Source organism: Cetorhinus maximus, chromosome 15, assembly GCF_964194155.1.
Source record: "Cetorhinus maximus chromosome 15, sCetMax3.hap1.1, whole genome shotgun sequence".
NCBI classification, from domain to species: domain Eukaryota; kingdom Metazoa; phylum Chordata; class Chondrichthyes; order Lamniformes; family Cetorhinidae; genus Cetorhinus; species Cetorhinus maximus.
Genome location: NC_135893.1, coordinates 63,915,583 through 63,940,751, shown reverse-complemented (window position 1 = coordinate 63,940,751; position 25,169 = coordinate 63,915,583). Strand labels below are relative to the sequence as shown.

The following is a 25,169-nucleotide window of genomic DNA, read 5'->3' as shown; positions in this document are numbered from 1 at the left end:
TCTCTCCAATGTAGAGGAAACCGCATTCGGAGCAATGAATGCAGTAGGCTAAATTGAGGGAAGTGCAAGTGAAATGCTGCTTCACTTGAAAGGAGTGTTTGGGCCCTTGGACGGTGAGGAGAGGGGAAGTAAAGGGACAGGTGTTGCACCTTCTGCGGTTGCATGGGAAGGTGCAGTGGGAGGGGGTTGAGGTGTAGGGGGTGATGGAGGAGTGGACCAGGGTGTCCCGGAGGGAACGATCCCTGCGGAATGCCACCGGGGGGGGGGTGAAGGGAAGATGTGTTTGCTGGTGGCATCATGCTGGAGTTGGCGGAAATGGTGGAGGATGATCCTTTGAATGCAGAGGCTGGTGGGGTGATAAGTGAGGACAAGGGGGACCCTATCATGTTTCTGGGAGGGAGAGGAAGGTGTGAGGGCGGATGCGCGGGAGATGGGCCGGACACGGTTGAGGGTCCTGTCAACCACCATGGGTGGAAAACCTCGGCTAAGGAAGAAGGAGGACATGTCAGAGGAACTGTTTTTGAAAGTGGCATCATCAGAACAGATGCGACGGAGGTGAAGGAACTGAGAGAATGGGATGGAGTCCTTACAGGAAGCGGGGTGTGAGGAGCCGTAGTCGAGGTAGCTGTGGGAGTCGGTAGGTTTGTAATGGATATTGGTGGACAGTCTATCACCAGAAATTGAGACAGAGAGGTTAAGGAACGAAAGTGTCAGAGATGGACCATGTGAAAATGATGGAGGGGTGGAAATTGGAAGCAAAATTAATAAATTTTTCCAGGTCCAGACGAGAGCATGAAGCAGCACCGAAGTAATCATCGATGTACCGGAGAAAGAGTTGTGGGAGGGGGCCGGAGTAGGACTGGAACAAGGAATGTTCCGCATACCCCATAAAGAGACAGGCATAGTTGGGGCCCATGCGGGTACCCATAGCCACACCTTTTATTTGGAGGAAGTGAGAGGAGTTTAAAGAGAAATTGTTCAGTGTGAGAACAAGTTCAACCAGACGGAGGAGAGTAGTGGTGGATGGGGATTGTTCAGGCCTCTGTTCGAGGAAGAAGCGGAGAGCCATCAGACCATCCCGGTGGGGGATGGAGGTGTAGAGGGATTGGACGTCCATGGTGAAGAGGAGGCGGTTGGGGCCAGGGAACTGGAAATTGTTGATATGATGTAGGGTGTCAGAGGAATCACAGATGTAGGTTGGAAGGGACTGGACAAGGGGAAAGAGAATGGAGTCAAGATAGCAAGAAATGAGTTCCGTGGGGCAGGAACAGTGATCGGTCTGCCGGGACAGTCCTGTTTGTGGATTTTGGGTAGGAGGTAGAAGCGAGCCGTCCGAGGTTGGGAGACTATCAGGTTGGAAGCTAGTTATGCCTGTCTCTTTATGGGGTATGTGGAACATTCCTTGTTCCAGTCCTACTCCGGCCCCCTCCCACAACTTTTTCTCCGGTACATCGATGATTACTTCGGTGTTGCTTCATGCTCTCGTCTGGACCTGGAAAAATTTATTAATTTTGCTTCCAATTTCCACCCCTTCATCATTTTCACATGGTCCATCTCTGACACTTCCCTTCCCTTCCTTAACCTCTCTGTCTCAATTTCTGGTGATAGACTGTCCACCAATATCCATTTCAAGCCTACCGACTCCCACAGCTACCTCGACTACCGCTCCTCACACCCCGCTTCCTGTAAGGACTCCATCCCATTCTCTCAGTTCCTTCTCCTCCGTCGCATCTGTTCTGATGATGCCACTTTCAAAAACAGTTCCTCAGACATGTCCTCCTCCTTCCTTAACCGAGATTTTCCACCCACGGTGGTTGACAGGGCCCTCAACCGTGTCCGGCCCATCTCCCGTGCATCCGCACTCACACCACCTTCTCCCTCCCAGAAACATGACAGGGTCCCCCTTGTCCTCATTTATCACCCCACCAGCCTCCGCATTCAAAGAATCATCCTCCACCATTTCCGCCATCTCCAGCATGATGCCACCACCAAACACATCTTCCCTTCGCCACCCCCCCCCGGCAGCATTCCGCAGGGATCGTTCCCTCCGGGACACCCTGGTCCACTCCTCCATCACCCTCAACACCTCAACCCCCTCCCACGGCACATTCCCATGCAACCGCAGAAGATGCAACACCTGCCCCTTTACTTCCCCTCTCCTCACCGTCCAAGGGCCCAAACACTCCTTTCAAGTGAAGCAGCATTTCACTTGCACTTCCCTCAATTTAGTCTACTGCATTCGTTGCTCCCAATGCGGTTTCCTCTACATTGGAGAAACCAAACGCAGGCTGGGTGACTGCTTTGCAGAACACCTTCGGTCTGTCCGCAAGCATTACCCAGACCTCCCTGTCGCTTACCATTTCAACACTCCACCCTGCTCTCATGCCCACATGTCTGTCCTTGGCTTGCTGCATTGTTCCAGTGAAGCTCAACGCAAACTGGAGGAACAGCACCTCATCTTCTGACTAGGCACTTTACAGCCTTCCGGACTGAATATTGAGTTCAACAATTTTAGATCATGAACTCTCTCCTCCATCCCCACCCACTTTCCGATTTCCCCTCCCCCCTTATTTTTCCAATAATTTATATAGATTTTTCTTTTCCCACCTACTTCCATTATTTTTAAATGTATTTCCATCCATTGTTTTATCTCTACCTTTTGGCCTTTTTCGATTCCTTCACCCCACCCCACCCCCACTAAGGCTATCTGTACCTCGCTTGTCCTGCTTTCTACCCTTAATTAGCACATTCCTTAGATAATATATCCCCCTTCAACACCACTTTGTCCTTTTGTCTATGACATCTTTTGGTTATCTCCACCTATCACTGGCCCTCTATCCAGCTCTACTTGTCCCACCCTCCCCCCCTTAAACCAGCTTATATTTCACCTCTTTTCTATTTTTACTTAGTCCGAATGACCCTTCAACAGAACTCAAAACGTTAACTGTGTTCCTCTCCGCAGATGCTGCCAGACCTGCTGAGCTTTTCCAGGTATTTTTGTTTTTGTACTGCAATATTAATGCCTCATTAATTCCACATGCAGTACATATCACCTATTGTCCTGACTGAGGGGGGGTTAGGGAACTGACCTAATCAACGTAACAGGCTGCTAAGGAAGTATGCACTATTTTCTCTTTGAAGTACTCCATTGCAACTTGATGGCTCTGATTAGCTTGGACCCTTCAGATGGTGAGAGTGCATGTGACTCTGCCCTCCTGCCCTGTGGTGTAACTTCTTGCATACAGAATTGCTGCAGTGTTGATAGCGCAGCAACCGTAAGATCGATATTGGTACATATTTATTGTTTGTTTTGAGTTTCCATCTGTTTGGCAATGTTATCATGGACCTATGTTCATTTATTGAAATTGTGACAATGTCACTAAAATTTCAGCATCCAATGAAAACACCCTGCTGTACAATTTGAGATTTTATTATTTATTAAACTGACATTGACTGTTTAGTATGGATTTAACATACCAGGACAATGTATTTGGAGTAAAAGTAAAGACTTTGAAGCACTGGTAGTTCCAGGTCTTGCCTTGTGGTGTGAGCAACTTGAAGTAAACATCAGTTCTTCAATCAATTTTAAATTTCCATCTACAAGCTTCTCTATAGCCTCATTTTCCACTCCACCCCCTTACTCTCGGCAATATTTACCAGACTTCTCTTCCAATGCCCTTCTTTAATCTGCTCTGTATGTTCCATGTTCCTGTAACTTCCCCACACTGTGCTCCATCTTGTGCCAACACCTCCAGCAGCTCACCCCTCCTATATGGAACTTCCTTTCCAGATCCCCTGGCTGCCTTAAAAAATCTCCTACACATCTCTTCAATCAAACTTTCAGTCACTTCTCCCTACCCAACCAGTACCCCGCCCCGCACCACAGACCAGTAAAAGACTTGGGCATCCACCCTTTTATCATAATTTGTTCTATTGTAAGATATTAATGCAATTGCCTCTATCACCGTGCTAAATTTACTGACCGCCAACACTAGTGAGCTGTCTCTTTGCACTCTGTATAGAAACTTCAAATAATTAAACTCTCATATGCTGTAACAGGTAACAAGAACAGCCAAGTCAGATTTGGACACACCAGCGCCTGAACAATAATACTGAGGGGGATACAAGTCCAAAAATGGAGTTCCCTGACTTGGGGAAGCACTGTTCTGAGAATTCCTGCAAAAGACTGGGTAAGGGCGAATACTTCATCAAAATATTGTTTATCTTTCAAATGCTTGTGTTGTATTTCCTTTTGTAGAATAGGAGAGAGAAAGCTATTCCATTTAAGAGAAAATTCAAGTTATTTTTGGCATTCCTGAGTGTCTGTTCTTAACCTTTTTTTCCCAGCTCGCTCTCTTTCCCCACAGCTTTCCCACCACTTCTCCCATCCCCAATCTCTCCATTGTTAATTCTACATAACATAAGGAGTAGGAGTAGACCATACTGCCCATCAGGCCTGCTCCGCCATTCAATATGATCATGGTTGATCTTCGGCTTCAATGCCACCTTCTCGCCTGCTCCCATAACCTTGATTCCTTGAGAGAACAAAATCTCTCTATCTCAGCCTTAAGCATAATAAATGATGGAGCATCCACAGCCCTCTGGGTTAGAGAATTCCAAAAACTCTTATCCCTTTGAGTGAAGAAATTTCTCCTCATCTCAGTCCTATGTCCTCCTTATCCTGAGACTATGCCCCCTTGTCCTAGATTTCCAGTCAGGGAAACAATTTGTGTCTACCCTGTCGAGCCCGTTCAGAACCTTGTATGTTTTAATGAGATTACCCCTCATTCTTCTAAACTCCAGAGAATATAGACCCAGTTTACTCAGCTTCTCATAGAGGACAACCCTCTCATTTTTGCATTGGAGGCAGGTATATCCTTCCTTAAATACGGAGACCAAAACTCCATACAGTATTCTCTATAACAAAGGCAGCTTTGTGGCATTACCTCACTTCTGCTGAACAAGTTCATGGCCATACCTTTATACCATTGTTTTAGGCTGATCTTGACTGTTTGCAACTTCATCCTATTTGACCTTGAGCTGAGCTTCTGACCCCATATTCTCTCCATTACAAAGACTGCCTAAATCTTGCTTTGGCATTGTTTACCTTGGCTTAACTGGTGCTGATACCCTCCTCCATGCTTTTGTTATCTCCATAGTCCATTATTCCAATGCGCTTCTGGCTGGCTGGCACCTCATTCTCCATCTTCTGTATACCTCCAAAGCTTTGTTGCCTGTATCTTAATGATACCGAGTTTTGTTCACCTGTCACCCCTGTGCTCACCAACCTACGCTGGCTCCTGGTCCACCAATGCCTTGTTTTTAAAATTACCCTCGCGATCAAATCCCTCCATGGTCTTGACCCCCCCTTTTTCTGTAACCTCCCCTGGCTGATAACCTCAAAACTCTGCGTTCCTTTAACTTTGGACTCTTGTGCATGCAACACTTCCTTTGTCCCACTATAGCTGGATGTGACTTCAACAATCTAGACCCATGGCTCTGGAAATCCTTCCCTAAACTTTTCCACCTATCTACTCCTTTAAGACACACTTTAAAACTTTGACCTAGCTTTTGGTCACTTACCTTTAATGTCTCCTCCTTTGACTTAGTGTCAGTTTTTTTCCTGATTATGTTCCTGTGAAGTGCTTTGGGATGTATTATTATGTTAAAGGTGCTATATTAAATTTGCATTTATATAGCGCCTTTTATGTGCTGAATCCATTTCTTCTGTTGTCTCTTTTGCCCTGCTAAAGTCCCTCTTGTTCCTTTCAGATTTTCTTCCCATGAAGTGTGATGCATGTTCACAGATCTTCTGCAAGGACCACATCAGCTATGCACAGCACAAGTGTACATCCTCCTATAAAAAGGTTTTTATACTATTCTTATATGTGCGCTTTGGTATGTCCACCTATGTCAATGGAACTTGTTTTTAATCTCTCATCAAATTAATTTGAGGTATGACGTTTCCCAATAACTCAGTGGCCACTCCCTCCGGAATAATTTCAGAAAATGCAGGACAAAGTTTTTGGATAAGTTTCTTGTTCAGTTTTCTCCCTTTTCATTTCCCTTCACCTGATGGGACTGACTCCTACTGGAGCTTTCTGGTGCCTTGCATCAATGATGATTCTTCCTATGAGCCTAGACCGTTGGTGTCAATATTTGACTGTGGAGGGCATCACAACCAAACCTGAGCCTATCTATATGCACTTTCAAGCAAAAGTCACTGGATAGCGCTCAGCATCAAGAATTATCTGTATGTATCTTCTTTGATCTTTGGTTTATTTATGAACCTCAACTACAGATCTAGCTGCAGCATGTGTTTTAATATCTTCCTCTGCAGAAATTGTTTTCAAGGGAATGGAGCACATAAGTAAAATGAGGGAGGGTTATGTTTCACATGATCAAGATGTTTTGTCATCCCATGTTCCCATAATGGTATTAATTTGGGGATTTTTGACCCAGTGACAATGAAGGAACACTAGTATATGACCACATGTCATGTGTGATCTGAAGGGAAACTGCTTTGTTGAGCTATATTTAATGTGTACTTGATTATCTTCAGGATGTTCAGGTACCAGTGTGTCCATTGTGTAACATACCAGTTCCTGTCAGAAGGGGAGAAATGCCAGATATTCGGGTTGGTGAGCATATAGACAGAGAGTGTAAATCTGACCCTGCCCAGAAAAAGCGTAAGGTAAGACCGTCTCTCTATTTACATATCAGATTGTTGAGTTTTATCATTTTTCTACCTTTCTTTCCCTTTCCTTATCCTGTCTCATACTGAAGTACAATGCCATGATGTTAGTCGTCATCCAGTATCGTGCTGAAGTTGCCATTCTTCTTAGGTGAGCTTAGTTAGTGTATCTGTAAGTTGTCAACTGTGGCTCAGTCAGTAGCAACCTCTCCTCTGAGTCAGTTTGTGGGCTCAAGTACGACTCCACATTATATAGGTTGACGCTTTTGTAGGGAGGGTTCTGCACTGTTGGAAGTGCTGTTCTTTGGATGAAGTGTTAAACTGAGGTCCTGCTAACCCTCTCAGATGGATGTGAAAGATCCCATAGCACGATATCAAATTACTTTTATAAAAATGGAAAGATTATCTGGTCATTAATCACATTGCTTTATGTGGGATCTTTTGTGCGATAGTTGGCAGCCACATTTCCTGCATTACAACAATGACTGTACCTCAGGTGCTTCGGTGTGAATCATTCTAGTGTCTTTCATGACATACGGTGCTTTGGGATGACCTGAGGTTGCAAGAGGTGCTATTTAAATGGTAGCTCTTTATATATTTTTACTTAACTTTGTAGCTAATCTTATTCTCAGCTGATGTGAGCACATCTTTCCAACAGAGCATGCTGGATAAAAAATAGGGTGCTGGAATCCTGGTTGTTCTATTCCTTTACCCCCTTCTAAGCCACAGGTTCTGGATGTCGGATTGTAGCACCCCACTGCTGCCCTCTTAGATTAGTTGGATCTCTGGAGCAGAACTGTAGGACAAGCCTGCCACCAGCCGAGTTTATCCAGTGGGTTATTGAACCATATGTGACACCAAGGCCTAGAATTCTTTCCCTAGCCTTTGCTGAGTTACTTGGGTGTTACGGTTAGCTTGGATACCCACCCAGATTAGGGTGAATAAAATAAAGCAGAATCACTGCTCCTGATCGCCATCCAGTGATATGTGGATGTCGGGTGAGGACAGGATCAAACCTGATTGCAAAGTCCACTGTAGTTGAGTTGTCTGCTGACGAGGTATGCACATGAATAATGCTCACTCTGTTGAGTTACCAGTGGCTGAAACTGGTACCTTTCTTGTCTGTATGGCTCGCTATTACACCAGATGATGCACTTTGTGTGTCTTGTAAGTGTAATAACATTTTCAAAGTGGTGTTGATAAACCAGTATACCGTGAACTAGGCTTTGCTGCAGTGATTCACCCTTGCACCACCCCACCTGGAGATCTCGCAACAACCAGAGAGGCAGAGAGCAAGTATTTTTCCCCTAATTTAGTGTTTTTCCTCAAGAGGTACATTGGTAGATGGGTGAAAGTTATCTGTGATAGAGGAGGGGGTATCCAGAATAAAAGCTGGATATAACTCGGGATGATGGGGGGTGAGTTGGGAGGGAAAGAGAAAGCAACAAGAGTAAAATAGGTTCACCTTACATCCCACCCCCAGCTTATTAGGCAGTTAAGTAGTCCTGATGGTGTGGGTTTTTGGACATTTTGAGTTTAAATACCAGAGCTGACATTAGTGCTCATAGGCTTTCATCCTCCAAATCTCAAATCAAAATTCTCTGCATCCTGGGTTAATCTCCATATGCTGTCAGGGAAAGAGCCCTGTCTATTTTCATCATGCTGGCCTTAGGTGATGGCCACTGTAGCCCTTTTTTTTTTAACCACGGAACAGCTGTATAGTCGGGTAGCAATAGTGAAGATCTCCTGCTAAATTGTCACCTAAATAACTCTTTCAGATTTTTACAAACAAGTGTTCAAAGACCGGATGCAAACAGAAAGAGATGATCAAAGTGACATGTGACCAATGTCACTTAAACTTCTGCTTAAAGCACAGGCACCCTTTGGATCATGAGTGCAAGGCTGATGGGCAACATGTCTCCAAAGCTGGGTAAGGAAATCTAAACCAAATCTTTTGCCAATACCATAATTCAACAGCAAAAGGCAAAAAACAGGAGTACTGGTAACCCTGTGAAGTGGCATTTGTTGTGCTCCCAAATATAGCTTTCTAGTTTCAAAAATGCTTGCAGTCGAGTGTAGTAATGCAGAATTATACACATCGTCCTTCCACATTCATTGTCTTCAGATTAATGGACAGTTGAGTCTGGTATGACAGCACAACAGTTACTGTTAAATATTGTTTTACCTCAATATTTACTTGATAGCGACTCAAAGAAAGATTGGGGTGGGGTGAGGGGGGGGATTGTTTCCGCCATAAGTCGTCACTTATCTCTCTAAATTGTGCTCTTGCCTTTTAGGTATGCTGCATGATACTTCCAGGTTTGTTATCATCACCCATTGAAATCTTTGCTTTCCTCCTGGGCTCTGCTAGTGGTTATGGGGTGATGTAGTTCCATTGATTTCATTTGGCGATAGCACTGTAGGACTAATGATCAATGCCAAATCAATTACTGCTTTCCAAAAGGTATTGGGTAATTAGTTCAACATTAAACAACTTGGAAGAAAGCAGGAAAAAATGGGACGGTGTAAAATCAGCCCAAAAGGGGCCTGAAATTCTGCACAGGACTTAAATAGTTTTCAGCTGTGCTGAAATATCTGTTTCTGTGAGAGCTCAAGCTATGGTGTGAATATGTTGTATAAAATGTGTTCAAGCTGCAGACTTCTAGCATTGAATTACATGATTTAGTCTGCAGTTTTATTGTGAAATGTCTCTCAATCTACACTGACTACTCTTGTGACAGGAAATGACAGTCGTACCTTGTGACTCCTAACAAGGATCCCACCTGTAACTAAGGCAGAACTAGTGACAGCTGAAATTTCCATGTGCGAAGTAGCCTTAAATAAGAACATAACATAAGAACTAGGAGCAGGAGTAGGCAATTCAGCCCCTCGAGCCTGCCCCGCCATTCAACGCAATCATGGCCGATCTCATTTCGGCCTCAACTCCAATTTCCTGCCCTCTCCCCATAACCTTTCAACCCGTTATTAATTTCAAATCTGTCTGTCTCCTTAAATTTATTCAGCGTCCCTGCATCCACTGCACTCTGAGGTAGTGAATTCCAAAGATTCACGACCCTTTGAGAAAAGTAATTCCTCCTCATCTCTGATTTAAATCTACCACTCCTTAGCCTAAAACTATGGCCTCTCGTTTTAGAATGCCCCACAAGGGGAAACATCCGCTCCACGTCTACTTTATCTATCCTCTTTAGCATCTTATACACCTCAATTAGATCTCCTCTCATCCTTCTAAACTCTAGTGAGCATAGGCCTAAACTGCTCAATCTCTCCTCACAAGACAAGCCCCGCATCTCTGGAATCAGTTTAGTGAACCTCCAATGCAACTACACCTTTCCTCAAGTAAGGGGACCAAAACTTTGCGAAATACTCCAGGTGCGGTCTCACCAATGCCTTGTACAGTTGCAACAACACTTCCCTATTTTTATACTCTCTCCCTTTAGCAATAAGTGCCAAAATTCCATTTGCCTTCCTTATTACCTGCTGTACCTGCATATTAGCTTTCAGCGATTCATGCACGAGGACACCCAGATCCCTCTGCACTGAAGCATTCTGAAGTTTCACTCCATTAAATAATAAGTCGTCTTTTTATTCTTCTAACCAAAATGGATAACTTCACACTTATCCACGTTAAAGTCCATCTGCCAAATGGCTGTTTTTAGTGTTATTTTAACTGATTTTTTTTGTTTTTTTTTAAAGTAATGCTGCCATTGAGAGAGCTCGGGGGACTTCAAAATCCAGTGCGATGCCATCTACAAGCAAAGAGGCATCTAGCAGCCGGCCAAATGGACTGAATGCATCGGCCCACCCACATTATAACAGGTACAGTCAACAGACCACACACACAAGTATTAAGGGATATGGGCCAAAGGTGGGTAAATGGAGTTGAGATACAGATCAGTCATGATCTAATTGAGTGGCAGAACAGGCTCAGGGAGCTGAATGGCCTACTGCTGTTCCTATTTTTCTGCCTTGGTCCACATCTGCAGGAAACAGTTGTTTGCGCATGGGTTAGTTAAGTTACATCTGCAGCAGCTATCCACTTGCCCGTAATGGAACAGTGGTGCAGGTGAGCCATTTATTTTCCTTTCTCCCTAGAAAAAGCGTTTGAAGTCAGAATGACTGTCTTTTTTTTTGCACTTGCTGTTTGCAGCCCCCATCATTACCTGGCTCAGGGAACTGCCTGATAACATAATTCTGGGCTTCTAATGCAGTTCCTGAAGCAAATGCCTGAAAATGAGCTGGATGTATTTATATACCATGACTTCCTTTTGGAAAATACTTGTCAATAGGGTACCATAAAATAGACCAAGTAGTGAGGTTTAAATTTGACTTGTTTCTACTTCTGTAACCTCCTCCAATCCCATAATCCTAGGATCTTGGTGCTGCTCATTCTGCGCTCTTCTGATCTCCAATTTTAATTGCTCCAGCATAGGCTCTTAAACTCTGGAATTACCTCTCAAACCCTCTCCGTTTAAGATGCATATTAAAGCTCTTTGACCAAGGCCATGTTTTAATATTTCCTGATGTGGCTTTTGATGTCAGATTTTGACAACACACTTTTGAATTGTATTGGAATGCTTTGCTACATTCCTGTGCCAGCTATGGCTCAGTGGTAGCATTCTTGCCTGAGTATTGAGGTTCCGAGTTCCAAGTCCTTCTCCAGGGCTTGAACACAAAAATCAAGCCTGAGACTCCAGGGCAGTACTAAGGGAGTGCTGCACTGTCTCATCTGCTCTCTTTCAGATGAGATGTTAAACTGAGGCCCCGTGTCCCTGCTTGTGTGGATGTAGAAGATCCTATGGCACTATTTCGAAGAAGAATGGGGTGTTATCTGTGGTACCTGGCCAATATTTATCTCTCTATCATCAATATTGCAAAAAAACCAGATTATCCAGTCATTATTACATTGCTGTTTGTGGGGTTTTGCTTTGCGCAAGTGGGCTGCCAGCTTTCCTATGTTACAACAGTCTGCGTTTCAAAAAAAGTACTTTGTAGCTGTAAAGTGCTTTGAGATGTCTGTTGGCCATAAAATACACTACATAAATTCAATTTTTTTTTTCTCTTCTTGCATTTGAGTTCTTGGTTCTTCACAAAGCTTGGGGAACTTTAAAACACTAGTGGCCATTTGTGCTTCTTCTTGTTCTTCAGACACTCCATGCCACACAGCATTCCCCAGTACCTCATAGGCTTAACCTAATATTGTCTTTTTATTTTATTTGGCTGCTGAATGATGTGCCCAGGATCCTGGGATGGTTTCTCTCCACTTTTATTCCTACCTGCCCATTTTTCCTTGTATAATGGGGATGTTGTATACGGCTAGCAGTGGGATGCTTCCAGTATCTTTTCAAATTCAGCCATCGTTGTTGAGAGAGTTCTGCATGTAATTGTGGTTGCTGGATCGCAGGATGGTTTGTTCAGAGGCCATGCAGAGTTAAACATTTGCATATGACTAGGCTACTAAATTTTGTCTTGTGCTGTTCCTCACACTCCACCCTTCCCCAATTCAGGTGTCACAGGCACATGTATCTGCTCTCTTACTACCTGTAATCAGTATCTTTTGTATGGAAAGAGGTGTGTGTATATTCCAATTAAATAATTCAGCAGCAAACTTTTGTGAGTTTAAAATAAAGGTTATTTATTCTCTTACACTTACCTGAATTATCACGTCACGCACTCTGTCTCATGTATGGGCACACACACACCGTATAGAGATAAATGTAGTGCACTTTTGCAGATTAAAGTTATTTCGGTCTCTGATTTACAATTTCCAGTCTACCATTTTCCAGTGGCAGGCGGTTTCTTGAATGGAATCAATGATTTACGGTTGAAGTGAGTTCCTTGTAAATCAAAGTGTGCACAGCAGGTTGCGAGGTTCCTTGTGGTTGAATATCTAGGAGGTTGGTTCTCAGATTAACTTTGAAACTGGGACAGATTAAGAACTTTGGCTGCTTGATGACTTGCCACTGGTTTCAGAGTCTGGTTCTCAGACTGGCTGATGACTAGTTTTGATGATCTGGGTCCTGAGGTAATAAGGGTGCAGCCCCTGAAACCAGCTTTGATCACATGACTGGGTTAACACTTCTGAGGCCCACCCAATCTAGTTTGGATGGTCCATAGTCGTTAGGTGTTGGCCCATCCTTAAATAAATGAAATGTGTGAATTCTACAAATAACTGTGAGGTACCCTCGCCTATATCCATATTTAATTAGGTATTCGCCAGAGACGTGATGCTGCCTGTAGTCCAAATGCCAAAAGTCACCTGATTTGTGGTAGCCATTTTAACAGCTTGTGTGTGTCCAAGTATTGACTAAAAACTCATAATGACATCCCTGTACTGGGCATGATAACAGGGATGCTGAGGACAATTGGAGCCTCACTACTGTAGTCCTACCTAACATCAGCTAACTCATCACAGACCAGGGATCAAGCTTGGGACTTGGTGGAAACAGGTGCAGTACCTGGAACAGGAATGACCCAGCACTGTTCCCTGCCTTGTCATTCAGTGGCCTGGCTGGCTATTTCAGCTAGGTAATAAAAATTAGCCTATTGGGAAGTGGCAGCCAAAGTGAGTTGCTACAAACTTTTCAGATTGTACATTAAGAATTACAGATGTGGAACTACATAGGAATAAATGGCTCCTCTCTTCGTTACGAGAGCGTTTAAAGAGGTGACACAGGGTCTTGCTTGAAGCTGGCTGTTGTCACTTTTGGAAATGCAGTTGCTTTGAGATTAGAAATGGATTTATTCTGTGCTTTTTGTTTTAATCACAGTAATCCACCGAGACCATTAGAGAGACCTGTCCCTCCAGCTGCATCCCTGCAAGGAGGATTGGTAAGTCTGCAGCAGTGTGAGATTACCTTTTAAAGTAATGAGGACAGGGGTTCAGTGTTGTGCCAATATCCTGACTAAGTAAATGTTATTACGTAACTTGTGTCAAAGGGAAATGGGTTGGAAACCTTCTAAAAGGATATTCAGAAACTTTCTAACTTTACAGAACAATATTGCAGGCTCTGTTTGTGTGATCTGTTACATTTCCTCTTTTAAAAAAAAAATTCGCTTGTCGAAAATATAGTAGAAACCACTTAAGCCGGAATTTAAAAAAAAAACTTGTATCAGTAATGGCAACCATGGAATTACCGGCTTGTTGTAAAGAAGAAAGAAAAACCTCATCTGGTTAATTGACATCCTTTAGGGAAGGAGATCTGTCATACCTGGTCTGGTCTATGTGACTTCAGATCCACAGCAATGTGGTTGACTCTTAACTCTGAAATGGCCTAACAAACCACATCCCATGAATGAATGAATAAAAAAAATCTGTTCATTTGAACTGCAATACCTTCTGTATAGGCAAATGTGATCTGTGTCTGTAAGATGAGCAACCAATCAGTCTTTTGGTGGTATTGATAGAAGGGGAATTGTTATCAAAAACAGAGAGCTGCCTGATCCTCCTTGAATAATATATAGGATGGGACCTCTGTTTAACCATTTGAAGAGACAGTGCCTCTGACAGTCAGCACTCCCTGTACTGCAGTGGAACATGAATCCGCAATTATCTGCCACACAAACACTAATGGTGTGAGGTGAGTCTAGATGCCTATCAATTCCTCGTAATCCAAAGACATCCAAAGTGCATTTCTGCATGTGTGTGTCTAATGTATGCTTGAATCTGCATTATAGAGGGTGTTGTCTCTTTTTTTAAAAAAAAAGCAGAGATACCCTGTTGAAGCAACTCTGACTGAGTTGACCAGTGGAAAAGCAATTACAATTTTCACATCTGCAGAACATGGTAATGGATGGTCAAGTAAGAGTATAGATTAAAAGAAGCACCAAATGCTGTAAATACACAGCAAGCGTGACCTTTTTTTGAGACTGATGTATGCCCACACCTACAAAGCATTAACTTCTCTTCCTCCCCAACATGCTGACCTGTGCCTTTTCTATTTCATTTTTGATCCTTTGCATGTGTGTTGGGTACATGAAACCAAAAGGTCAAACCCCAATGGGTTTGGATCTGATTGTAGATGGGATTTCTAGGCTCTTCCACAGTGTGGTAGACGTCGCCTTTGAAAATGGCTCTGAAAACAAGGCTCTAAAAATGGACTGACCTGTTTCTACCTGGAACAGGAATGACTCAGCACTGTTCCCTGCCTTGTCATTCAGTGGCCTGGCTGGCTATTTCAGCTAACTAATAAAAATGAGCCTATTGGGAAGTGGCAGCCAAAATGAGCTGCTACAAACTTTTCAGATTGTACATTAAGAATTACAGATGTTGAACTACATGGGAATAAATGGCTCCCCTCTTTACACAGATACATAACTATTTCATGGGTACGTGTAGTCCCTAATGAGTTCAATATGGTGCCAGGGTTGGTTTAAATTAAAACCCTATAAAGACATGGACAGTTGTGGCAGAGGTGTTGTGATATCTGGTATGAGGAAGTATACACCAGTAGACCCTTGAAACCAGCACAGGCCGAGCAGTACCGAATTTAGTTTACATGGTGAACTCTTCGCAAGAGTGCGCTTATAGGTGTCACGGGAAGCAAATTAACTGGCAGTAGATGCTGGTGAGTTCCCAGGCCTGCCTTGGGCAGGGGTTTCTCTCCTAAGTGACTCCTAGCAATAACAGTCATCAGCTGCAAAGTTACAGGTTTTGGCACTCAACAAGTTTGCTGTCTCTGGTCTGGGTTTGGGTGGACCATCAGTTCAGGCCAGCATTGTGTTTTTGTTATTACTGGCCTTTCTGAATTTTCCCCAGACATCAGTGGAGCACAACATGCACAGTTCAATAGTTACTGGATCAGCCCACAGTACAAGTATATTGGGGAAATAATATAATTGGCTTGTAAGCAGTCTTATTCAAAGTTGAAAACTCTAGCGTGGAACAGTAAATGCAGACTTTTTTTAAGGACTTGGATTTATAAAAATTGCTGCTCTGATTCAGCTATGGTTAAGATGTGGCTCCAGAAATTGCAAGGACACCTATGCACTAAACCTGTATTGCAATAAAGTAATAAAATAAACTAAAGCAACATCACTATGAATGAATTTCTCCTGTGTTTTTGAAGAGTGAAGAGCAAGCACTGCAGAGAGCTTTGGAGAGATCGTTGGCTGAATCTTCCAGAAATGCAGCTCCCAGGTAAGACGTAAAGCCCCAATGTCAGCTTTTCCAACACCTATTAAATTCCTGTTCCTGTCTAAGTTTAGAATTTTAACATTCAAGAAAGTTTTGTTCACACAGCCACCAAATGTTGCTGTTTCTCACTTTTATCCCATTCATAACTAAATCTGTTAACCTATGTGCTGCTTTCATTGGTGGCTGCTTCCGCCAGAGCAAGTGGCATTTCCTATATTAGCCTAGACAGAGTCTTAGGCTATTGATCACAGCTAAACTTGGTTCTGTCCCATCTCTATGCACACTTTGGGAGGCACAGGCATACCTTCTAGCAGGGTTACCTTGGTGATGCTTGCTAGAAGGAGCTTTTTTCCCTCCCTCGTTTGAGATAGAGATATTGATATCATTTTATTACAGTCTTGCCAGTGCCTTACTGAGCTGAATTGTAGCCCTAACAGCAGGGCCTTGCTACTCTGATGATTTGGTTTAACATGAACACTCCACTCACCAACTGAGCTGCTCAGGGAGTTCTGTATTTGGTACCCAGTGCTGCCAGAGGAGCTCTGTATTTAGTTTTCATTGTGAAGCTGCGTCTTCAGTCATTAAGTTCACAGAGGAGTGTTTGACAGTGAGAACACTAGAGAGTGGAGTGCAGCCCTGAAGCTGTGGACCAGACAAGTTAAACAGTAACATTTATCTTGTTTTGCATCAATGGGTGTTGAGCAATATTTGTAGGAAACTGAAACTAGAGGACAAGTAGCGACAACTAGAATAAAGGTCATGGACAGAGTAAAGACACTGACCTATCACAGTGATAACAGCCCAGCTTGTGATTCTGTAATAGCGCACATTGTATGGCCTGAGTGTGCTTGTGGCTATATTTTGATGATTTTATAAACACATAATACTACATGCTTCTGGGCCTTCGTTTATGGATTTATTTATTTATTTCATGTGTGCATAGTCACAGAGCCAAACGATAGCCTTGTCAGTGGCTAAATGGAGTTCTTTAAGCCTGCCTTCAGGGTTGTATATTTTACAGGCTGATATAGTTTAGCTATTTTCCCCCTCCTTACTTTCAAGATGGAAATCATGGAAGGTTGTTGGGTAGTATGTGCTGTCCCAGCATCCATAAAGCAAATGAAAAGGGCCAATGTTTTTAATGGAGCTGTCAGACCTGTTGTTTTTAGTCTATCTAATGCATTTGAATCAGAAGCTCGTCTAGCTTTTGGTCCTGGGTCCCATCACCCACCACTCCGTGTTCAAATGTACCTCAAGCAGAGCACAATTTAGGATTGTGGGCATTAACTTCAAGCTAGTGAAGGGTCACTTTGTCAACCATGAAGCAAAGCTACGACTTTGTAGTTTGTGCAGTGAACAAGAGTTGGCATTCAAACTGAGTGAGCAGCTATTTCAACCAGTGGCAGATGATCTGGGTTGGGGGTAGCACTCGAAGGAGTTTAGGCACTGTGCCTGTGTTCAATGGAATGGAGTCTGATGACATGGGGTGAAGGCACCCAGTACACTGTCCTGAAAGGCTGGATATAGCCTCATTGGGATTCCCAGATGGTTGCTAGGCTCAGCTAGACTGTCTACATAGAGCTTAGATGAGTGGAGAGGGAAGGAAAATGTGAATCAGTTATACCATTCTCACATGGCGATTTTAAACAATGTTGTAACTGTAAAAACAGTGGGTCAACGCAGCGGGGTCAATGAGGATCAGAGGCAAGTTTTATTTTAAAGACTGGAGTTGCTATGTTTTGTATATATCCGATTTGGGGTTTTTTATTTTCCGATTTGGGGTTTTTTTATTAGCAGAGAAGGAAAGGAGGAAAAAAATCCATCCCCTAGTTCTGTATTTATAATTGGCCACTAAGGTGAAGCATCTCCCAAAGAAATCTAGCCTCGCCTACCTCATCCCCTGGCTACGTATCTCCTGCTGATTGCTTTAATGGAGCTTGTGGCCTGCACTGCTTTGTTCCCTCAGCTGGAGCAAGCTCGTGAGGATGATCAAGATGCAAGCCAGCTGGGGGAATGGTTTTCATAGAATAATAGAAAGGATGTCCTGCTTTCATAGAATCATATGGTACAAAGAAGGCATTCGGCCCATCGAGTCTGCCAGCTCTTTAAAAGAGCCATCCCATTAAGTCTTACTGCTCTTTCCCCATTCTGCTGCAAAATTCCACCTGAAGGATTTATCGAATTCCCTTATTGAGCCAGTGTATCTGAGATCATTCAGCTTCTATTTGTAAAATTCACAAGAATGGTCCATCTGGAAAAAGAGAATTGGACTTGAAGCGATTGGAAGTGGGACTCTAAATAGACCAAACATTGAGATTCTTTCACTCTCCAGTACCCTCAAGGATCTTAAACTAAGTATTCTCCTTAGTCCCACCAGTGTCCTTATCCACAATCATCTACAATCATCCAGCCTTTTATATTCTCCAAGCTTGGAGTTGCTTATCTTTCTTTCATTAAGTTAGAAACCTGGTGCTATTCTGCACTGCAGTCTCACTCCTTCACGTTTCACAATCTTTCAAAAAGGCCCCAATGATAAGATGTACATCTATTTTAATTTTTAAAAAACTAACATGGATTTACATTAATTTGCATTATGGCACTTTTTGGATTTCTCTGACACAAACTGGAAGGGCAATAACCTATTTGTTTTCTTCACCATATAAATTAGCTTGGTTCACGGACAGGGTGACACTGACGTGAAATTGACAGGCCATTCTGGTTTAAATATGGCATTTCTCGGCCACCAGAGATGGTGGCGTTCTTGTGTCAATGTTTCTCAGGCTCTTCAGACCCAAGTTCTGCAGGACATTTCTGAGGAACAGAAATCCTTGTTGTAAAGCTGCCTGCAGTCTTGGTGACATTTTACTTGGGCTACATGCTATAATTCTCAGTGACTGTGGCTTGTCTAATTCAGTTGCAATATGTGCACTTCAGGTTTCGTTTTAGTAGGTAACTAGGACAAAAGACTTCAGGACTTGGTCTGTAATAAACGTGGAGCTTAAACGCCCACATAGATCACTTGGGCTGAGTGATGTAAATTCTATGTAAACTGTTTCTATTCTGGCTACTTTCAATTCTGTTAACAAGAGACTTGTGTGCTGCATCTGACATTTGGTCGAAATACATATATTATATTAAGTTGTTTATCTTTCCTTTTTCTTCCCCAACCTTGTCCGTCCTACGTTTAGCCATGAGGAGCAGGAGGACTTGGCCTTGGCCCGTGCTATTGCTGCTAGTGAGGAAGAGTTCCGCAGACAACAGCAGCAGGTAATTTCAGGCTGAAGGAATGAACTGTAACTTTGCAGATGTCCTGTGGGCCAAATTACACAAATGCCCTCTATATTGCTGTTGTAGGGAAAAGATTGCATTTTTCTTTAGGCCACTTTCATTTTGAAAGTAATTTACTAGTTTTCTATTTTTTCAAATTAAAATCATGAGCACTGTGTAATTGGGAAAACTGATTTAGAATTACCAAGCATTTATGGCTGCTAAATTTGTAAGGTTATGTGGGCAGTGTCACTAAAACACTCAATTGGTTGCCTTAATGACTGGATCAAGCCTCTGCCACAATTGGACTCTTAATTCCTAACCAATTCTCCTATTATGTAATTGGTAACCACGGTTTGAACAAAAATAATCCGAAACAAATCTTGAAGTTAATTACTTTTTAAAAGGCTCTGATTGAGACTCGGGCCACATTTAAAAACACTGATGGAAGGGGGGCAAAATATGAAGGCTCTTTCTTTTTGTGTGTGTAAAGCATGAAAGGATTTCCTGCTAAGCTGCCCCAGCTGCCTGTCAACTGCGTCTGATAACTCTCTGACATCAATGAAATTCACTGAAGCGTTAAATTAATAAAATCAAGGAGTCTAGTTTGAATTTCAGATGACTTCAGGAGCAGGCAAATTTTAACTTTAAATTCTTCTCTCATTCTTCATGTATTATGGGTGATGGAAGGCTTGTGGAGAGGGAAGTTTTTAGGAACACCTTGTGTTGCATTGACCCATCTCTCCCCACCCTCCCCACCTCTCTGTCCCTGTATTCAATGTCCCCCTCTCACTATCAGTACCCATTGCAATATTGTGAGCAATGGAACATCAGTATCAAAGCCCAACCCACACAAACTTTCCCATCAATACTGTTTCTAAAGAGGATTCTCTTCTAAAAATCTTAAATGGATGTGCATTTCCTATCATGCTGACATTGGCTTTGTTTATTTTTCATTTCTCTGCAGTAACTGATGTTACTGGTTCTTAATGGTGTAACACTGGTTCTTAGCTAGAACTCAGTTTTTAAAAAAAAAAATTAACTGTGACCCAGCAGGTAGCACGCACTCCTGAGTCAGAAGGTCATAGATTCAAATCCCACTCCAGAGACCTGAACACAGAATCTAGGCCAACATTGTGAACTAAGGGAGTTCTGCACCTTTGGAGGTGCCATCTTCAGATGAGATGGCAAACCACTTGTATAGTTTCTCTTCAGTTGTCACAAACGATCCCATTGGCTCTATTCAAGGCAGTTAATTCTCCTGCACTGTAGTTCTAACTGTTTCATAGACCAAGGCATTGCCAGGGTTACTATGGCACAATAGCCTAGAGATAGTTAGGATAACAGTACAGGCAAATTAACTGCCCAAGTTAGGGAAGGTTACGTAAAAAGAATCCATTTATTGCAATTACCAAAAGCGGAGTCATTGAACAGAAGTGAACCAAGTCTGAGGCTTTGACCTCTGTTTAAAAATGTTGTAGAATGTCAAATGCAGCAGGAAAGTGGGCTAATTGGAGATAGTTGACATATAGGGGCAGGTGGCTTTGAGATTTTCTTTCTAAGCTATCTGGAGTTGGTAGTTTTCCACAGGCTCGTGGGTAAGTGACATTGACCAGCAGGCTAATCCTCCAGGTTTCTTGTGCTCGTGGGTGCCAACTTTTTTTCTTTTTGTTTCAGGCACAGCAGCGAAGTTCCAGGTCCTTGCCATGTAAACTATCTTGACCCTGGCATTCTGACTGTGACACTACCTTATTTTCGATTTCTTAATCCATGTCCATGGAGCCTGGGACTGGACCACACTTCCTGGGGGGAAGGAAAAATCGAGCTTCCAGTTTAAGGAAATAAATGCCCTTTGCCCAGTGAATGTTCCTATAACTCTGTATGATTCTATTAAGAAATCTGAGTTTTTCTGTTGAATTCTTATAAATTTATATCTAACTGAATAATAAAGAGCAAAGCAATGTGTATAGTAGCAGAGTGCACAAAGTGCAGCTATCCTATTTAATCATGATTATGTATGGTATTGATGATTTCTAAGAATAAAATATTTTAAAAATGGTGTTAAGTGATTCATGTTGTCTATCCAAAGAGTTGCAGTGTTGTATATATGAAGGGAAATGCAAGGCTGGTGGGAAGACTACTTCCTTCTACCTGGCTGAAGACTGGCTCCTATTCCTAGCCTCCCAAAGTGCCCATTCTTTGTCTAAATTAATGTTGGCAGGCAGTTCAGCTTGGCATCACAAGTAGTCCAATCCAGCCTCACTCTGCACGTGTTACCCAGGCTCATGGTGATTGGCTCTGGATGATGGTCTTGAGCAGGAATCTTGGTTAACTTTGCTGCCTAGCTAACTTGTCCCAGAGTGGGGACTAAACATGGGACCTTTTGGTCTCCTATGGCTCATTGTTTGGATATTCTACCCACTCAGGCATCAGGGAGCTGTTGAGAGATTAAGGAAGAAATTGGCCATGAGCAGCAGTGCACTGAGTGACAGCAGATCAGCAGCCTGTTTTACACCCCACTAATTTTCTCTTCCACTCGGGTGGGTGTAAAATAGGTTATTATCGAGTCCCTGTTTTGTCCTCCTACCCAAAAGTTGATTTAATCACCATCACCTTCGTCCAGTTTCCTTTTCACTTAAAACTGCTGCATTCTTTTGATTTTGTATTTGCAGTTTTTCCTGGAAGCAGCTCTGAACATTTTCAGAAGATTAAAACTAATACTATTGTGTAAAATAAAGGACTTTTAAATAAAACACTTCCCAGATTGATTTATCCAATTAACTTTATCAGTGAAGTTGCATATGAAACCTGTTAAAGTGGATCATCTGAATAGTCACACCTACAATCTTCACTTCTAACAGAAGTGAAATTGTTTGAATTTTTCTGAATGTTAAATTGAATTGTTTAACTACAGCTTCAAGCATAATGATTTTTTGATTGCATTTATTTAAGTAGATGTTTCTGTATTCATGGGAGAGCTTTTCTTCACTTTTACTCCGACTATTTAAACTTTTGCTGGAATGGTGTTCCCATTTTGGATTATGTAAAAGTGTCAAACTCGGATGAGCTAGTTTCTTTCCGCTTGGCAATTGTGCTGTTTAACGTGTCATTAAGCTGAACAAAGTGAAAATCCAATGCCTAGTCAAGTCACTGCATTATTGGTAGTAAATGAGCCACCCAGTGCAATTGCTGGAATGTTAACTGATGCATCTTACAGTTAGGTGTTCCTGGACTGACCTTTGCCCTAATGTGACCGACACTTCCAGTCAGTCCCAGAACGATAAAAGAAGAAATGTTCATTTTAGGATTGCCTTTAAATGATTTTTGGTTGTGCAGCACTTTAAGATAGCCCATGAACTTTTGCTATGTAAAAAAAAAACTTTTTTTTAGACAATTGTAGTGGCCAATTTGTGCACAGCAAGTGACCGTTTGATCTGTTTTGTTGGTATTAGTCAAGGGATAAATGTTGGCCAGAACACAAGGAACATCTCTTTCATGCAATGGGATCCAAATGGAGCCTCAGCTTAATGGCTTGCCTGGAAGAGAATATCTCTTAAATGCGAACCAGGAGCAGGAGTGGGCTATTCGGCCATTAAGCCATTTAATAAGATCATGGCTGATCTGATAGTAACCTCAAATCTGCATCCTGCCTACCCGCAATAATCTATCACCCTCTTGCTTACCAAGAATCTATCCACCTCTGCTTTAAAAATATTCAAAGACTCTGCTTCCAGAAGAGAGACTCATGACCTTCTGAGAGAAAAAATTTTGCCTCGTAGTTTTAAATGGGTGACCCTTTATTTTTAAACAATGACCCCAAGTTCTAGATTTTCCAATGCATCGTGTCTATATTTATACCATTGAAGTGTTGACCCAGGTTATATTTTGTGTGGGTGTGGAGGGCGGAAACAGCACCTTGTTGCATACCAAAATGTTACGACAGCCTTGTCATTATAGGAGGAGGAGTAGGCCATTCATTCCCTCAAACGTGTTCCATTCTATGACATTTTTCATTGTTCCTAGATGTCCTCAAAAATAAATTTCCCAACATCGGCATAGCTTTCCTTAATATGAAAATTCATCCTACTCTATCTGCCCCCTTTCCCCCCTGAAAAACTACACAAAGTTTGGAAGAAACAAGAAAGAACTGTATTCATATAAACCACTTCACAACCTCTGGATATCATAAACCACAGCAGCCAATTTATACACAGGAAGATCCCACAACCAGCAATAAAATATTGACCAGATAATCTGTTTCAATGTTGAAACCAGAGAGAACACCCCTTCTCTTTGAAAGAGTGACTAAAAGTCCACCTGAGAGGGCAGACAGAACCTCAGTTTATTATGTCTCGTTCAAACAACAGCATCTGCAACACTCCCTTAGTGTTGGATGATCAGATGGGTGAAAAAAAGTGGCAAATCGACTTCAATCCAGAAAAGTGTGAGGTAATGCCTTTCAGGAGGGCAAAGATGACAAAGGAATACACAATAAATGGCAGGATACTGAAAAGTATAGAGAAACAAGGACTTTGGAGTGCATGTTCACAGATCCCTGAAGGCAGCAGTACAGGTAGATAAGGTCATTCAGAAAATATGCTTTAAGTATACTTTATTAGACAAGCTATAAAATATAAGAGTAGGGAGGTTATGCTAGAACTGTAAAACACACTAGTTAGGTCACAGCTAGGGTACTATGTACAGTTCTGGTGATGGCATTACAAGAAGGATGTGAATGCACTAGGGAGGGTAGAGAGGAAACTTATGAGGGTGAAAGCAAACCAGACTTACGAGGATGTTGCCAGGACTGGAAAATTTTGGTCATGAGTAAAGATTGAATAGGCTAGATTTGTTTTCTTTGGAGCAGAGGGGGCTGAAGGGTGATTTAATTGAGGTGTATAAAATTTGAGGGGTCTAGATAGAATGGATAGGAAGGACCTATTTCTCTCATCAGAAAGGCCAAAAATCAGGGGACATAGAGTTATAGTAATTGGTAGAAGGCTTAGAGTGGAGTAGATTTCTTTTTCATCCAGAGACTGTTGGAATGGAATTCACTGCCTGAAAAAGTTGTAGAGACAGAAACCCTCATAGCGTTTAAAAAAACACTTAGTTATACACTTCAAGTGCTGTAATCTACAAGGCTATGGACCAAGAACTGGAAAATGGGATTAGGCTGGATGGCTCTTTTTCAGCCAGCACTTGCACAATGGGCTAAATGGCCTCCTTCCTGTGCTGTAAATTTCTATGATTTTGTGCTCAAGTTTCTGGACTGGAGCTTGAACCCATAGCCTTCTGCACAGAGGTATGAAAGCTACCAACTGAGCCATGGTTCACACTTGTTACTATCAGTCACCACTCTTTCCCTTGACAGTCTATTTCATACACCTGCCACCCTCTATATCAAGTGGCTACATGTAAATTGCCTTTTCAGCCTTCCTCTTCTAATATGAGGTTCTGACCCCGTAGCTGTTCTGCTCGGATCCTGAATCGTAGTCTGCTGATTTCTTTGAGAATGTAAGCAATGGGGAGGCGATGGCGTAGTGGTATTGTTGATGGACTAGTCATCCAGAGACCCAGGGTAATGCTCTGGGGACCCAGGTTTGAATCCTGCCATAGCAGATGGTGGAACTTGAATTCAGTAAAAATCTGGAATTAAAAGTCTAATGATGACTATTGTTGATGATTGTTGTAAAAACCCATCTGGTTCACTAATGCCTTCAGGGAAGGAAATCTGCCGTCCTTACACATGATTCCAACAATATGGCTGATTCTTAAATCCACTCAGTTGTATCAAACTGCTATAAAGCCTCCAAAAAGGAATGAAGCCGGACGGACCACCCAGCATCAACCAAGGCACCGGAAACTATAACGGAAAACTCAGCCCTGTCGACCCTGAAAAGTCCTCCTTACTAACACGTGGGGGCTAGTGTCAAAATTGGGAGAGCTGTCTCACAGACTAGTCAAGCATCAGCCTGATATAGTCATCCTCACAGAATCATATCTTACAGACAATGTCCCAGACACCACATTCACCATCACCATCCCTGGATATGT

General features: G+C 42.6%; 1 protein-coding gene across 3 annotated transcripts in view; it reads left to right on the top strand.

Moving 5' to 3' along the window:
- Window positions 1–21,174, top strand: part of zfand2a (zinc finger, AN1-type domain 2A) — a 28,875-nt gene extending 7,701 nt beyond the window's left edge. Inside the window, exons 1-10 of one of the 3 annotated variants that reach the window (XM_078558564.1) lie at window positions 2,940–2,991; window positions 4,060–4,190; window positions 5,773–5,867; window positions 6,563–6,694; window positions 8,473–8,624; window positions 10,409–10,531; window positions 13,483–13,543; window positions 15,781–15,851; window positions 19,037–19,115; window positions 20,793–21,174. In XM_078558564.1, the coding sequence (XP_078414690.1) occupies window positions 4,136–4,190; window positions 5,773–5,867; window positions 6,563–6,694; window positions 8,473–8,624; window positions 10,409–10,531; window positions 13,483–13,543; window positions 15,781–15,851; window positions 19,037–19,115; window positions 20,793–20,837 (813 nt within the window). In that variant the 5' untranslated portion in view covers window positions 2,940–2,991; window positions 4,060–4,135 and the 3' untranslated portion in view covers window positions 20,838–21,174. Of the gene's footprint in view, window positions 1–2,931; window positions 2,992–4,059; window positions 4,191–5,772; window positions 5,868–6,562; window positions 6,695–8,472; window positions 8,625–10,408; window positions 10,532–13,482; window positions 13,544–15,780; window positions 15,852–19,036; window positions 19,116–20,792 lie in introns of those variants that run through there. The other 2 variants (XM_078558565.1, XM_078558566.1) reach the window with 2 other exon arrangements.
- Window positions 21,175–25,169: the final 3,995 nt, after the last annotated feature.